General features: G+C 47.5%; 1 protein-coding gene across 2 annotated transcripts in view; it reads right to left on the reverse strand.

Moving 5' to 3' along the window:
* txlnba (taxilin beta a) overlaps window positions 1–16,576 on the reverse strand; it is a 38,558-nt gene extending 21,982 nt beyond the window's left edge. The window contains exons 1-2 of one of the 2 annotated variants that reach the window (XM_041182260.1): window positions 16,556–16,576; window positions 1,584–2,101 (exon numbers count right to left, since the gene is read on the reverse strand). In XM_041182260.1, coding sequence (XP_041038194.1) covers window positions 1,584–2,085 — 502 coding nt within the window. In that variant the 5' untranslated portion in view covers window positions 2,086–2,101; window positions 16,556–16,576. Of the gene's footprint in view, window positions 1–1,583; window positions 2,102–16,181; window positions 16,243–16,555 lie in introns of those variants that run through there. The other variant, XM_041182250.1, reaches the window with a different exon arrangement.
* Window positions 16,577–16,793: the final 217 nt, after the last annotated feature.

The following is a 16,793-nucleotide window of genomic DNA, read 5'->3' on the forward strand; positions in this document are numbered from 1 at the left end:
CTATTTAAAAAAAAATAAATCGCCGACGTCACAGAATCGGAAATAGATTGGCTGCAGCACAGGAGGTGGCCAAGCCCAGTCCAGCTCTTGGGAAGAACCATCCGACTAGGCATTGTCTCCCACCGCTGTTTCTCCGTTACCCTGTTCATTGTTCCGTTTCAAGGATAGATTGGAGGATTTGCCTGGACATCATTTGTGCAGCAAAAGCTTCTTCCCTGTCGTAAATTTACTGCACTGGAGCCTCGACCTGGACTTTGGACTCAAACCTCAGGGGCGGGAATTGAACTCACCGATGCTTTGGCTCAGGGGTGAGTGTTGCCCATTGAACCAGAGTTGACGGCATTACAGCTGGTGAATGTTTCGGCTGTGAAATTTCAAATTAAACTTTAAAAATCTCCTAAAGGAATAGATGTTATTTTTTTAAAATTTCATTTTCCGGGATGTGGCCCAGCATTTATTGCCCACCCCTAGTTGCCCTTGAGAAGGTAGTGGTGAGCTGCCTTCTTGAACCGCCTCAGTCCATATGGTGTAGGTACACCCACAGTGCTGTTAGGGAGGGAGTTGCAGGATTTTGACCCAGAAATCTTACAGGAAAAGGCCTTTAACGAACACTTGACCCTAAATCATTTCAAGAAACATTGCTATGTCATTTGTTTGAGGTAGTTTAACAATGGTCAACAATATTTGCATAGGCGACTTTCATGAGATGAAAGGCTCCAAGGTACATGCAACAGGAGCTCGGAGCATTGAGCAGGAGAGACTTTAGGGGAGGAATCACTGAAGGCACAGTCAAAGGAGCATGTGAACAGGAGGAGAGCATGGAACCCCTTGATCATGTTGCACCATTCAGTTAGATCACAGCTGATCTGCAGCTCAGCTCCATTTACCCTAGGGCGATGATAATGTGCATCTGAGTCAGGTTATTCTTTCATGGGATGTGGCCATTGTATTTGTTGCCAAGCCTAATTGCCCTTGAACTGGGCAGCTTGCTGGGTCATGTTAGAGGGAAGTTAAGAACATTGCTGTGGGCCCGGAGTCACTTGTAGTTCCAGACCAGGTAAGGACAGCAGATCTCCTTCCCTAAAGTGGCCTTAGTGAACCAGATGGGTTTTTACAACGATTGATGATCATTTCATGGTCACCATGACTGAGACTGGCTTTAGACTCCAGACTTATTAACTAAATCAGCTGGCATGGTGGAATTTGAACACATGTTCCCAGAGCATGAACCTGGGTCTCTGGATTCCCAAACTAGTGGCATTACCGCTACACCACTGCCTCGGAGAAACTGGAGCTGTTTTCCTGAGAGAAGATTAAGAGGAGATTTGCTGGAGGTCAAAAATCACAAGGTGTCTGCACACAGTGAATAGGGAGAAGGGTCAAGGACCAGGGGACACTGAGTTAAGGTGATTGGCAAAAAGGGTCAACAGTCACATGAGGAAAAACTTTTTAATGCGGCGAGCGGTTAGGATCTGGAATGCACTGCCCGAGCGTTTGTTGGAGACAGATTCAGTCGAGGGTTCAAAGTGGAATTGGATACATTTGCCAACTTCTACAAGTGTGAAAAGTGAATTTGTACTCACCCAGCCCTTTCAGTTTCTTCTTCTCCAGTTTCTGTTCCTTACCCGTCTCCTTGTTTGCTTCATCAGGCACCGCGGGCTCCGATTGCTCTATCTCAGCCTCCCCATTGCAGTCTTCAGATTCCCCATCTCCGACAGTGACGACCTCCCCTCTCTCGGCTTCGCCCTCAGCCTCCTCGCTCGCTGGGCTTTCCCCAGAGCCGTAGCTTTTGAGGATGTCCTCCAGCTGCCTGTCCAGTTCCTCTGCGATGTCAGGGACGGCCGAGTCACTCTGAACAGGAGCCGCCTCCTTTGCGTTGGGAGAGGCCGTCTTCACCGGTGCCTGGTCAGGCATGCTGACAGCTTTTGGGCTCTCCTCTGGTGGCTGTGGCAATGCCGGGGCGATCCCAGCCGGCTCTGATTGATCGGCGCCGGGCGTCGATGTTGGTGATTGGACAGGTTGCTGCGTCCCAGTTCCATCAGGAGGGACTTGAGTGTTATCATTGATGGTACCCTGGCATTCCATTGTTGATTAGTAAGGCCTATACGAGAAACAACGATAGGAATATCATATCATCAGGCAGCTTACGCTGGAAATCGTGACCCACATAATGTCAAAGCTTTAATGGGATCTATTTGACATTTGGTTTTCATCTCTTCCCAATGGCAGGCGATAGTCCTCGTCTAAAAAGGGATCCTCCCCAGGTCTTCATAAATCGCACTCTTAAACTCAGCAGCAAGTAGATGAAGAGCATTCTCCAATGATTGGCCTCCCATTTTCTCTTTCATTCTTGACCAAGGTATCTCCAAAGTTGGTAGCTCCTTACTGAGTGTTTCTCTCCTCTGCAACGTTATCATGTTGTGGGTGTAGCATGTTTGAGTGGAACAAGTGACTTTGGACCAATGATGAGACCCTGATCAGTTCCTGCTCTGGATTCTGTCCCTTTGCTGCTGAATAACTTTTGGTCTCTCACTTCCTGCTTTCTTTGTGCCGTGGTTGGCTCCATTCATCCCTCCCCTGCTCTATTGGATCTGTTGATGGGCATTTACTAATCATCATGGTCACTGCTCAACTCCACTGGATCCCTGGATCAGCCTAAGCTGCACCTCACGGATGATTCTCTAAACTACCTTGACTCTCCATGGGGAACCTCTAACTCTTTTACTCTACCCCTCACATTGCTGCTGGACTCTCTTGCCCTCAACACTGAATTTAGGCATTAGTTCATCTATGCTTCAATCTGTCTCCACTCTACCTATGAGTCAACGTGGGACCCCTAACTGACTTTGGGTGCCCTCATTGGTTCCCCTCTTGGAGCTTCTCCTTTAAGATCTTCCTTTAAAATTCTCTTCCACCCACTGGAGCCTCATTCCAGGTTTCTCAGTGACATATTCTCAGCCCTTGCCTTCTTGAATCTCTGCAAATGAGCTTTCCCTGCATATAAACTCTCCCACCCAAGTTTCCAGCCATCTTGTCTACCTTGCCACTGATTGTCAGTGAACTCAGCCTCCATTTCAACTCACTTTGCCCTGTCTCTTCTGCCCTCGTGTCCTCCCTTAACTCTTCCGTCCATATGAACTCTCCTCATGTTCAGGGCCACCTCTTGACCTTGCTGTCATGAGTGGCCTCAATTATCGTTGTCTCAATCATGGACCAGGCCTCTGCTGGCAGCTTTCTTCTATCCCTCACCATTCATACCACCACCCACCCCCGAATCCCCCCCCCATTCAATCCCATTTCCTTGTCCATATTTTCCTGGAAATGCTCTTCGGCCGCCCGAGTTGCTTTCAACAGCATCCTCTCATTTCACCACGATACCTCTGTAACAGCCAGCCCGCTCAGTCACTCCCTCACCTCCGCTTTTGATGCCTTTGCCCCCGTTAAAATCTTTGTTCGCTGTCACTTGGACCATTTCCACAGTACCCGCTCCCCCCCCTAACCAATCCTCTCAAGTCAAAGGGGGTGCAGATCTGGAGCAAAGCTGGTTTAGCCAGAACTGTCCAGACTACATCAAGCACAATTGGGCCTAGCGTTCCTCTGCCAGAATAATCCACTACCCCACCATCATCCCGGAAGGCACAGATAACCCCTGGCTTCAAGTTTCCACAACTGACTGCCTTCATCAACCCCTCTCCCCTACCCTCTCCCCTACCCTCTCCCCTACCCTCTCCACCCTCAACCACAGCCGGGAATTTCCAGCGCCGGCGTGATGGGACCCGTCGATGGAGATTCAGCGGCCCAGCCAGAAGCTTTCGGGGGGGACTGGACAATCCGGTGGTGGGGTGGGGCTGGAAAATCCTGCCCAACATGCACGAGAAGCCCTTGGACTTTGTTGTCTCTAAGATTGAGACTATTCATTCCACGGCCTCACTGAGTATCTCTCCAGCTGAGCTATGGATCCGTCACCCGGTGGTGCAGAACTTGAATCTTGCAGTAAAGAGAGCCACGTTGCTGAAGTTTTTGGTCTTGCGCTCATCAGGACAAATGCAAGAATGCCAAATTTCAAACAGTCACAACAATTTATACTACAAGAGAAAAGAGTGCTGATTGGTTGGCAGGTTGATTCTGATTGGCTGAGGTGTTGCTATGGCAAAGGCAACAGGAAACTATAGGCTCCTAGGTAATTCAAATAAGGTGCAAGACTTGAACATATTCCTTTTGTTTGCAGAGCACAGGTCCCTGCATTCATACGCAGCACCATCTGAATGCAGCACCATCTTGTACTCAAGCATGTCGGATCATGACAGAATTTCGGAGGAAAACTCAATAAGGAGCTACCAACGTTGGAGATATCTTGGCCAACCATGAAAGAGAAAATGGGAGTGGGACCATTGGAGAATGCTCTTCCTCCACTTGCTGCTCGTTGTAAGAGTGCACGTTTCTCTTTTCAACGAGAGACGGAACTCTTCCAAGTGGGCTATTTAATTTGTTCAGATGTCATACTTCTCAAAGCTACTCGAATATGCTCTAAACTCTCAATCTGGATTTCTCACTTTGAATTCCATTTACCTGCATCTAGAGTGTCAATCTCAGGATCCGTAAAAGCAAAGAGAGATTGTCACTTAAAGAGTGTTTTTTTTCCATTGTGTGACCCACTATTTCCTGCATATTCACGGTGACTACAATTCAAAAAGACGTCATTGTCTTTGGGATGGCTTTGAGGTCTTGAATAGTGCCATAGAAACATTAAGCATTTTTCCTGCTCATTTCAGAATCTGTAGCTCCCTCCAATCTTGTCCCTTGAACCAAGTAATAAACTTAGATCCCATCCTTCATTTGCAAATTCAATCTCTTACTTTCTTCCAGTTCCGAAACAAGACCATCAAATTAAAACGTCAGGCTGGATTCGCCCATGACTTCGGGCCTATGATGCTGGGATCGAATGGGGTCCTGAGCTTGAGCTTACCGGCAACCAGTCAGGGTCAGCAATTTTATCGGAGGTGGCCTCCTGATTGGCCACCTCCGGGCTCGCTGTTGGGATGTCCATGCTGCCGGGCCAATCAGGGGCTTAGCAGCTCTGGGGCTATGTCAAGCCCACTGGGAGAAGTGGGTAGGCGCTGCCAAGGCGGGTTGGAGACTGTGAGGGCGCCTCAAAACGGATGTTCTCGAAGGGGAAATTTTAATTTGATATTCTAGGCGGCGAAGGGGGAATGGACCCTGTGGGATGGATCATTGGGGTTGCACGGCCTGACTTACTTTGATGGCCGCCACCCCCTCGTTGGAGATGGAGCTGCTGGCTCTGATTGACTCTGGGACGGCTGCAGGGAGACCACCTCCAAGACGGGGGGGGGCCTCTCACCCACTGGCATAATAATCTTTCAAATGAAAACCAAATCAACAAAATTGGGATAAATCAGGCACAGCCCCTAATTCAGGTCAGCTGTAAAACCAAGGACAAAGTTTAAAGGAACCTTACAAACTTTAAATCAAAATGTGCTTAAAGGGGTCAACAAAACACCCCAGTCCCCGTGGTTCCCACCGAGCACGGAAGGCCTCGAGAGTGTCAGCAGACACCGCGTGCTCCCTCTCCAGGGACATCTGGCAGCGAACGTAGCCGCGGAAGAGGGACAAACAATCGGGTGGGACTCCCCCATCGATCGTCCGCTGCCTGGACCTGTTAATGGCCAACTTGGCCCCCACTGGCATAATGCCAGCGGCCCCAACAAATCACCCCTAATAGGGGACTTAATTATTTAAAGTGGTGGCTGGCCTCCCTATTGGAGGGCAGTGGATCTGCGCCCATTCCCAACACATACCCTGGTGGCGGGATTGCATCGGAGTAGGTGGGGGGTTTTGGGGTGGGGGGGTGGTAGTTCGAGTGGTGGGGGGGGGGGGGGTGCGCCTCAACCTGGCCCCCCCCGATGTCTGCCTGGAAACCCCACCCGCCTCGCCAGTCCGTCGCCCAGGACCCGGAAAGGTCCGCCCGTTAACTCCGTTTCTCTCTTCACAGATGCTGCCTGAGCTGCTGAGTCCTTCCAGCAATCTTCTGTCTTTATTTCAGATTTCCAGCAACCGCAGTATATCGCTTTCGTACCGCCGAACGGGCTGTCTGGTCGTGATCACATTGCCGTTTGTGGGATCTTGCTGTGCGTAAATTGGCTGCCACTTTTGCTGCACTTTAAGAAGTACCTAACTGCCTGTGAAGCACCTTGGGACCTCCTGAGGTTGCGAAGGGTGCTATATAAATGCAGGGTTTTTTTTCCCCTTTGGTTCTGCATTTGATTTTTTTCTAATACCTTGGGGTTAGATTCTATGAAAGGTGCTGTATAAATGTAAGTTGTTGTTGTTGAGTGTAGGACCCTGGCAGTTATTCAGTAGCAGCATCACCGTTCACATGATTGTGATTCCTGACCTGTGATCCCCAATCTGTGATCCCCAATCTGTGATCCCCGACCTGTGATCCCCAATCTGTGATCCCCGACCTGTGATCCCCGACCTGTGATCCCCAATCTGTGATCCCCAATCTGTGATCCCCAACCTGTGATCCCCGACCTGTGATCCCCGACCTGTGATCCCCGACCTGTGATCCCCAATCTGTGATCCCCGACCTGTGATCCCCGACCTGTGATCCCCAATCTGTGATCCCCAATCTGTGATCCCCGACCTGTGATCCCCAATCTGTGATCCCCAATCTGTGATCCCCGACCTGTGATCCTCGATCCCTCAGTCAGGGGAGGAACAGCAATAAGCAGGTGGGGCAGGAATAGGTATTTTCTGATGGCAGCAACAGCTGGTCCATCTTAAAGAATCAAGAACTTGCATTCATTTGGCACCTTGCACATCCTCAGGATCTCTCAAAGCGCTTCACATTCAACGAAGTGTAGTCACTGTAATAATGTAGGGAATGTGGCAAGTCAATTTGTGTGCAGAAAGATCCCACAAATAGCAAGGACTATGAAGTAAATGGATGCTTGGAGCTGAAGGCAGAGGTGTGTGTGTGTGTGTGTGTGTGTGTGTGTGTGTGAGTGTGTGTGTGTGTGTGAGTGTGTGTGTGTGTGTGAGTGTGTGAGAGTGTGTGAGTGTGTGTATGTGAGTGTGTGTGTGTGTGTGTGTACAAGTGTGTATACAAGTGTGTGTGTGTGAGTGTGCAAGTGTGTGTGTATGTGTGTGTGAGAGAGTGCGTGTGAATGTGTGTGTGTGTATGTGGGTGTGTATGTGGGTGTGTGAGAGAGTGCGTGTGAACGTGAGTGTGTGTGTGTGTATGTGTGTGTGTATGTGGGTGTCTATGTGGGTGTGTATGTGTGTGTGTATGTGGGTGTGTATGTGGGTGTGTGAGAGAGTGCGTGTGAATGTGAGTGTGTGTGTGTATGTGTGTGCGTATATGTGTGTGTATGTGTGTGTGTATGTGGGTGTGTATGTGGGTGTGTATATGTGTGTGTATGTGGGTGTGTGTTGTGGGTGTGTATGTGGGTGTGTATGTGTGTGTGTATGTGGGTGTCTATGTGGGTGTGTATGTGTGTGTGTATGTGGGTGTGTATGTGGGTGTGTATGTGTGTGTGTATATGTGTGTGTGTATGTGGGTGTCTATGTGGGTGTGTATGTGGGTGTGTATGTGTGTGTGTATATGTGTGTGTATGTGGGTGTCTATGTGGGTGTGTATGTAGGTGTGTATATGTGTGTGTATGTGGGTGTCTATGTGTGTGTCTATGTGGGTGTCTATGTGGGTGTGTATGTGGGTGTGTATGTGTGTGTCTATGTGGGTGTGTATGTGTGTGTCTATGTGGGTGTCTATGTGTGTGTCTATGTGGGTGTGTATGTGGGTGTCTATGTGGGTGTGTATGTGGGTGTATATGTGTGTGTCTATGTGTGTGTCTATGTGGGTGTCTATGTGGGTGTGTATGTGGGTGTGTATGTGTGTGTCTATGTGGGTGTCTATGTGTGTGTCTATGTGGGTGTGTATGTGGGTGTGTATGTGGGTGTGTATGTGTGTGTCTATGTGGGTGTGTATGTGTGTATGTGCAGTGAGTAACGTAGGGATTTCCCTTTAAGTCAGATTCTGCATAACAACACACTCTGGTTAATTATAGCTCCTTGCTTCATGGGCGGATGAGTTGACCAGTGTGCAGCTGCTGCTCAGAGGCCTGGGGTTATTTACAGCACTGCTAAATACAGCCATGTTGTCCAGCACTTTCAGGAGGAATATTTAGCACACAGATCCAGCTGGAAATACAAAGTGATCTTCTCCACTCACAACCAAACACTACAGCTCAGTCAACATTCCCATCAGCGGGGTCAAACCATGGCCTTGAAATTGTCCCCAAGAGTCCGGGCGTCCATACACGTGATACATGCCAGGTTCCACTTTCTGCTAATTCGACAGAGGAGTTAACCCACTCAAAATGAAACAGCGACAAGAAGCGAATCTGACACAACAACTTGTACTCACATAGCAACTTTAGCATTGTAAAATGTCCCAAGGCGTTTTACAGCAGCATTATCTACGGGAATTTGACACCCAACCACATAAGAAGATCTTAGGGCGGGTTCCCCAAATCTTAATCAAAGAGGGTGGTGTTAAGGAGCATCTTAAAAGAGGAGAAAGAGGCGGAGAAGTTTAGGGAGGAGGTTCCAGCATTTCGAGCCCAGTCAGTTGAAGGTAAGGCTGCTAATGGCAGAGCGATTTAATCAAGAATGTGCAAGATGCCAATGTTTAAAGAGCGCAAAGATCTCAGAGGCTTGTGGAGCTGGAGGTGGTCACTGAGATAGGGAGAGAGTCTAGAACTAGGGGACACAGTTTATAAAGTAGGGGTCCCCCATTTAAGTCTGAGATAAGGAGGATTCTTTTCTGTCAGAGGGCTGTAAGTCTGTGAAATTCTCTTCCCCAGAGAGCAGTGGAAGCTGGGCCATTGAATATACTCAAGGTTGCGTTAGGTAGATTTTTGATCAACAAGGGACTTAAAGGTTATGATGGACAGGTAGGAAAGTGGAGTTAAAACCACAGTCAGATCAGTCATGGTCTTATTGAATGGCAGAGCAGGCTCGAGGGGCTGAATGGCCTACTCCTGCTCCTAATTCTTGTGAGGGGCAAGGAGGGATTTGAAAACAAGTTGGGGGGGGGGGGCAGGAATTTTAATATTGATGTGTTGCTTAACTGAGAGCCATTAACTCAGCGAGTTCAGGGGTGATGCGTGAATGGGACTTGGTGTGAGTTAGAATACACGCTGCAGACCTTTGGATAAGCCCAAATTTATGGAAGGAGAGGGGAAGTTATTTGTCACTTATCAGCCCAGACACGGACCCCTCCAGTATCTGAGGAGTCGTGAGTGGTGCTGAACATTGTGTAATCATCTGCGAACAGCCCCAATCCTGATCTTATGATGGAAGGAAGGTTATTGAATTATGGAAGTTGTGGAAGATAGGAGACCAGCCCGGAGAGCAATGGAACAGCCAGATTTGGACTGGATGAAGATGGACGAGATCAGCCATGGTTGTATTGAACGGCAGAGCAGGTCTACCACTGCTCCTACTTCTTGTGTTCTTATGGTTTCAGCAGCAGACGAGGCAAGCGATGTTACAAATGTGGAAGTAGGCAATCGTATGACGGATCGGATATGGGGTCAGGAGGTCAGCTCAGGATCCAATGTGACACTAAAGTTGCGCATGGTCTGATTCAGCCTCAAAGAGTGGGCAGGGTGAGGGATGGTGTTTGCCCCCTCTTCAAGGATGTGCACCTCAGAATCTCAGTGCCTGCTCTTCAATCCTTTATGTTACTCACAAAAAAAACAATTGCTCAGCAGTTTAATGGCATCACTCATGGGCAGCCACAATGTTTGCATTGATAGAGTAAACATTGTAAAACATCCCACTTAAAATCTATATTCAAAGGTAGCAATACTCTTGAGAAACACATCAAGACTGGAAATCAAGGACCTGTGGGATATAAAACTGATTAGTAGAATCAATGATGTTAAGCATAACTTGCTCAGCGATACCTACTTTGGGCTCTGCTTCAAGCCTCGCTGCAGCATTGGTGAAAATTTTGGACACAAGAGCTAAAATCCAGGGGTCACGCAAGAGTGGTTACCCTTTCCATCAGTCACCATTGACCAAATGTGGCAACAAGGAGCCCCAGTAAAATTGGAGTCAATGGGAATTGGGAGGAAACTCTCCGTTGGTTGAAGTCATACTTAACACAAAGGAAGATGGTTGTGATTGTTGGAGGTCACTCAACTCAGCTCCAGGACATCACTGCAGGAGTTCCTCAGGGTAGTGTCCTCGGCCCAACCATCTTCAGCTGCTTCAACAATAACCTTCCTTCCATCATAAGGTCAGAAGTGGGGATGTTCGCTGATGATTGTACAATATTCAGCACCATTCGTGACTCCTCAGATACTGAAGCAGTCCATGTCCAAATGCAGCAAGACCTGGACAATATCCAGGCTTGGACTGACAAGTAACAAATAACATTCATGCCACACAAGCACCAGATAATTACCATCTCCAACAAGAGTCTAACCATATCTCCCTGGGATTCAATGGCATTACCATTGCTGAATACCCCACTTTGACATCCTGGGGGTTACTATTGACCAGAAACTCAACTGGACTAGCCATATAAACACTGTGGCTACAAAAGCAGGTCAGAGGCTAGGAATCCTGTGATGAGTAACTCACCTCCTGACTCCCCAAAGCCTGTCCACCATCTACAAGGCACAAGTCAGGAATGTGATGGAATACTGGATGAGTGCAGCTCCCACAGCACTCAAGAAGCTTGACACCATCCAGGACAAAGCAGCCTGTGGGTGTGGATGTGGATCAAAGATGGCGTTGAACTGTGACACCTCAGCTGAAGCATTGTAGTCACTCTGGGCTCCACACTTTGGAAAGGATGTCAAGGGTCTCGAGAAGGTGCAGCGGAGATTGACTAGAATGGCACCAGGAATGAGGGACTTCAGTTATGTGGGGACTGGAGAAGATGGGACTGTTCTCTTTAGAACAGGGGAGGTCGAGGCAAGATTTGAAAGAAGTACTCAAAATCTTGGACGGTTTTGATAGAGAAAATAAGAAGATACTGATTCCAGCGGCAGAAGGGGCAGTAACTATGGGGACAGATTTAAGCCCATTGGGCAAAGAACCAGAGACGACAGGAGGGAGCACCATTGTACACAAGAAATTGTTGTGATCTGGAATATACAGAAGCAGATTCAATACTAACTTGCAAGAGAGAATTATATAAATACATGAAAGACCACGGAAAAAGAATGGGGGATGAGGTGAGACTAATTGGATAAATCTTTCCAAGGGCCAACAGACTCACGATGGACCAAATGGCCTCCTTCTGTGCTGTGTGATTCTATGAATCTGTATGAAGTGCTTTTGGGACTTCCCTGAGAGATGTGACTGGGGTTTTATAAATGCAAGTTCCTTTCTATCTTTTAAGGTCAAACAATTCAATCACAAAGGTTGCTGTCTGTCACTGTCTCCATGACTACCAGAGAGTCAGGGGACCAGAAGAATAACAAAAAAGCAGAATAAACCTGCCTCACAAATTCCACTGATGTATTTGACATAGAACGCGACTTAAATAAACCTAACTTTTTTCTTTTCTCCCCCTTTTTATCCTCCACATTTATGTTCCTTTTGGGCTATTTCTAGGCAGGTTGAGGGTTGTGCTTAGGCCGAGAGCAGTCACCTCAATTTCACCAATATCGACGACCCGCTTGTAAAATCTACACAGCAACATGTTTAATGCGAGACGATTCCAGTTCCAAAATAGGTGGCGCATTCCAAGTGAATGCCAGGAGCCATAGGCCCTAAGCCTCAACTGGAGTTGGGCCTTGGGCCTCAACGTAACAATAGGGACCAGCCTCTGGCACCTGTTGTGTCTCTAGGGACATCTCGGCCTGTCTTAGCTAATAGGGGTCCACCTGCCTCATCCCCTTTCCTCTTTCTGAAACCTTCTCCAGCCCTATGGCCCACCAAGATCTCCATTGCTGTTACAAACAATGGTCGTCTCCGGGGGACGTTGGTGGAAGTAGAGGATTCCTGAGTGAAACTGGGATCATTTTAAAGCAAGAATTTCGGAAAAAAAGATGGAAAGAACTGAGCAGGTCATTGCGGGCACGAGATTTTGCCCTATCATGTTTAATCGATGAGCTGGTGCCGTTGACACCCGGTGGATCCAGGCTTTCTCCCCTCTCCTCAGCCGGTGCTGCTAAGACAGGGCCGGCAGGCAGCGGAGGTGATGGTCCTGTCCTAGGGGTTCCACCCCTGTGTGGGACTCCAGCTATGCAGCCCCTGCCGGTCAAGACCCCTGCTGGAAACCATCACGGTCCTGATGTGTTTGGTGGCGATAAGGGCAGACGCAGGTCTGCCAAGGGTTACTTCTCCGCTCGTTCCTTCCGTGTCTCTGCTTACGTAGATGACAGGAACAAGCTGCCTTCTACTCACTGTCTCTCTCCCTCTAATGGTGACTTGCTGCTGCATTCGGCCAAGTTCACTCCCTGGTTACACACGGCCCCGAGCGATCCCTATTAAAGAAGTTCAGAAACGTGGCAGACTTCCCTCTACATGTGTCTAGCAGAGACTGAAGTCAATCAGTCTCGTAGTCCACTTCCAGACTTAAACATTTTAGTGCCCGGTTAAGAGGTGAAATCAGTTCCTTTTTGACGGGCTAATGTTTCCTTTTCAATTTAAGACTATTTCTTACCTTGGCAATGCAAGGTGGTGTCAAGTGTGTCCCGGGGGACTGAAGGTCAAAGCAGGACTTCATCCTTCGGTGAAATTCAAACCCCACCAATCCCATCGCAGCCGGCCAAAAGTCCCAGCCAATTGGGGTCCTCACGGCTTTTTCCCCCCCCCGCCAACTTTACGACTTGAATTTGATTGGGCGGTGCTGTGCCTCAGGAGTATGAATGAAGTGAGCGCTTTGCCCACTGGGAGATTGGTGCCAATTCCAGGAGAATCCCGGACATTCCTGGAGGGCTGGGCACCTCTACTCCACGCTCCCTAATTCTTCCCCCTCTCGTATGTCAACCATGGTAGCGCTCTCACCCCTGAGTTAAAAAAGCTCTGGGTTCAAGTCCTTAAGCACAAAACATCAAGGCTGACACTCCAGGGCAGCACTGAGGGGGTGTGGTGCTAACTTTCAGATAAGACATTAAGCCAAGGCCTCATCTTCCCTCTTGGGTGGATGTACAAGATCCCATGGCACTATTTTGGAGCAAAGCAAGGGAGCTGTCCCGGGTTCCTGGTCAATATTTATTCTTCAATCAACATCACGCAAGCAGCTAACCTGCCAATTATCACAAGGCAAAGTGCCACCCACAACAAAGAGATAAATGACTCATTGGTGAGGTTGGGTTGAGGGATAAATATTAGCCAGGCCATCAGACAGTATCCCTGTTCTGTTTTGAATAAATGCTGTGGGATCTCTTACATCCACCTTTGAGACTCAGTTTAACCTATTGAGAAGGTAGCACCGCACTGAAGAGTCAGCCCAGATTATTTGATCAACAACAGCTTGCATTTATGTAGCGCCTTTAAGGCCATCCAAAGTTTCATAATTTGACATTGAGGTATTAAGTCAGGTGCTCAAACATTTGGTCAAAGAGCATCTTAAGGGAGGAAAGAGGGATTTGAAGAGGGAATTTCTTTTTATTATTTATTTGTTCACATTATTAAATGCTAGGCCAGCATTTATTGCCCATCCCTAATTGCCCTTGCTCAGAGGGCAGTTAAGAGTCAACCTCATTGCTATGGGTCTGGAGTCATATGTAGGCCAGACCAGGTAAGGATGGCAGATTTCCTCCTCTTTAAGGCATCAATAAACCAGATGGGTTTTTACAACAATCGGCAACAGACCTTTAACTCCAGAGTTTCATTGAATTCAAATTTCACCACCTGCTTTGGTGGGATTCGAACCCAGTTCCCCAGAGGATTACACTGGGTTACCAGTCCAGTGACAATACCACCATGCTACTGCCTTATGGTAGCCAATGGCAGGGTGAAGGGAATGGGGTGGGTGTTGGGGGGGGTGGGTGGTGTGGGGGTAATGTGCAAGAATTAGATGAAAGCAGAGGCCTCAGAAGAGGATTGGAGGAGATCACAAATGTTGATATGGATGAGGCCAAGGAGGGAGGGAAGAAGAATAGAATTCTTGCTGAAAAGAGAGACATGTTGCTGAAGCTTTGCACCTTACATTCTTCAGGACAAATGCAAGAAAGCCAAATTTCAAAAAATCATAATAATTTATACTACAGGAGAAGAGGGGGCTGATTGATTGGCAAGTTGACTCTGATTAGCCAAGACATCGCCATGGAGAAAGCAATAAAGAACTCTCAACTCGCTAAGCTGCTTTGAAATTCAAAAAAAGCGCAAGGGTTGAACATATTCCTTTTGTTTGCAGAGAACGGGTTGCTGTGTATAAATGTATGTTGCTTCTAGCAAGTATAAATGAGGCACATTATGAGCTTGACTTATTATCTTATTATTGACTTATTATCTTAAATTAGTTGTTAGTGTAGCTATTAGCGCACTCAGGATTGTTCAGCAAGTGCTGTCGAATTACAGAATCACATATAAGAGTCGACATTTTGAATAGAACTTCAAAATTGAGTGTCTGATATGTTGGCATGCATAAGGGGTGATGGGTGAAGGTAACCTGGTGCGAGTTAGGAACATGGGCAGCAGAGATTAGGAAGAGTAGGAGTTTACATAAGGTGGGAGATGGGGGGCCAGCTGGGAGTATGTTGAAAGAGATGAACCTGGAGGTAACAACAGCAAAAATGAGTGCCTCAGGAATTGGGAATTAAGCCCACAAACCTCTTCAACCATGGGCAAGAGAAGATCCACAGGCCCAAGGCTACCATCAGAAAAGTTGAGAGCACTGCTGGGGACATTAGGTTTACACCACCCTCTGTCCAACATTTTATTGCGGCTGCTAACCCAACTAAGAGAAACTAGTTAATACCTGTATTAAAATAGTATTAAGAGTTCACTAGCACGGACTGCAGTCTGGCCTAGGTTAAAATAGTAGCGACATCAGGCTTAGAATACTGCTAAAAAGGAATCTCAGCGGCAACTTGCATTTATATAACACCTTTAATGTAAAATGTCTCAATCACGTCACAGGAGTGTTGTCAGACAGAATTTATCACCAAGCCGTAAAAGGATAAATAAGGACAGGCAACCAAAGGCTTGGTCAAAGACGTAGGTTTTAAGGAGCGTCTCAAAATAGGAAAGAGAGGTAGAGAGGTGGGGGAGGTTTGGGGAGGGAATTCCAGAGCTCAGAGCAATGGCCACCAATGGCAGAGCAATTAAATGCGGGGATACGCGGGAAGACAGAAGTGCAGCAATCTTGGCGGGTTGGAGGAGGTTAGGGTTCAGGAGGAGTCAGGGCTGCGGAGGGATTTGAAAGCAGAGAGGGATCTTCATGAATGGATCTATGCTGCCCCCACTCAGGCAGACCCAGATCTCTGTTACTGATCAATAAGGCTTGTGTGAACTAAGTCAACTGTTCAGATATGTTGGCAGCTGACAGCTGCCCCAGTTGCACAGGGAAATCTCTCAGCTTCTTAATTTAGTCCACATGACGAGACTCTCCCAGTCATTATCAGTACGTTTCAGTTTAAAATAATTCCCCACTAATCAGGCGATAAAACTAAAAATGAAAGCTTTTGTTGTGTTTGGGATAGACTGCACCATCTCTCACCGGAAAGTTTAAATTGGATCCTGTAATACCTGGTCAATCATTTGTCTGGTGACTTTGGAACGAGGACTAACTTTGAGGTGAAGTCTGTCGGATGAATGTCCTAAGTGACATTGCTGGACTCAGTTCTCGCTGATTCCCACAGTTTACTTTGATAAGCCTCTACCCCTCTCCTCCAAAAAAGCCAAACAGTGAACGATTTCACACATTTGTGATGAAGGAATATATTTAAACGAGGCTTAAATTTCTCCCATTGTACTTGTTGAGCACGAGCCAGACAGACGGAGAATGCACCACTCGATCGTCACACAAACCCCACTCCCCTCCTCACTCAGAAATCCCTCAATTTCAGAGATGACACGAACTTTGCCTTAAAAAAGTGATGATTTTGCAATACGCCTTTCTCCCCCCCGCCACCCCCCAAACACACACACACACACACAGAAGATCAAGAACTTAGATGCAAACTCACCTCTGCCTGGGCCGTGCACTGTAGTGAAACAAGCTCACTTTCTGGAGTGACAGAACAGCTGAGGGTTAGTTGAGCAGAGCAGCTCCCAGCTAAAAATAAGCCAGGTCAACAGTGAGCGAGTGGGAAGGGCCTGTGGAGTTAGACGAGTCTTAGCAGACTTTCTGAGACCCCCTGGGATAACTCAAGTAACCCCCCCACCCCCCACACAAATTTTATTTTTGAATGTTAACCTGGTACCAAGGTAGCGTTAAACTAAATCAACCTGAGGTTATGGATGCAGTTCAGTCGTGTCACAGCAATTCTGCACTAACTGGCCGTCGATTGTCATTACGTAGAATTCACAACACAGAAATAGACCATAAAATTCAACAGACCACTCAGCCCAGCTGGTTCATGTCGGCCCTTTGAACCTGATCCTACCCCTGCTTCATTCCGCCCTGTCAGCGTAACCTTCTCCTCTCTCTCAGCGTTTGGGCTTGTTGTTAATTGGTGAGATTCATTTAGAATTGGATTCCTTATTTGGCTGGCAAGTTAACAGCATTGGATAAGCGTTCATCGGATAAATTAAAACCTTGATCAATTGTTCAATTTAAAACTGATATTGATAGATTT

Source organism: Carcharodon carcharias, chromosome 2, assembly GCF_017639515.1.
Source record: "Carcharodon carcharias isolate sCarCar2 chromosome 2, sCarCar2.pri, whole genome shotgun sequence".
In the NCBI taxonomy this organism is placed as follows: Eukaryota; Metazoa; Chordata; class Chondrichthyes; order Lamniformes; family Lamnidae; genus Carcharodon; species Carcharodon carcharias.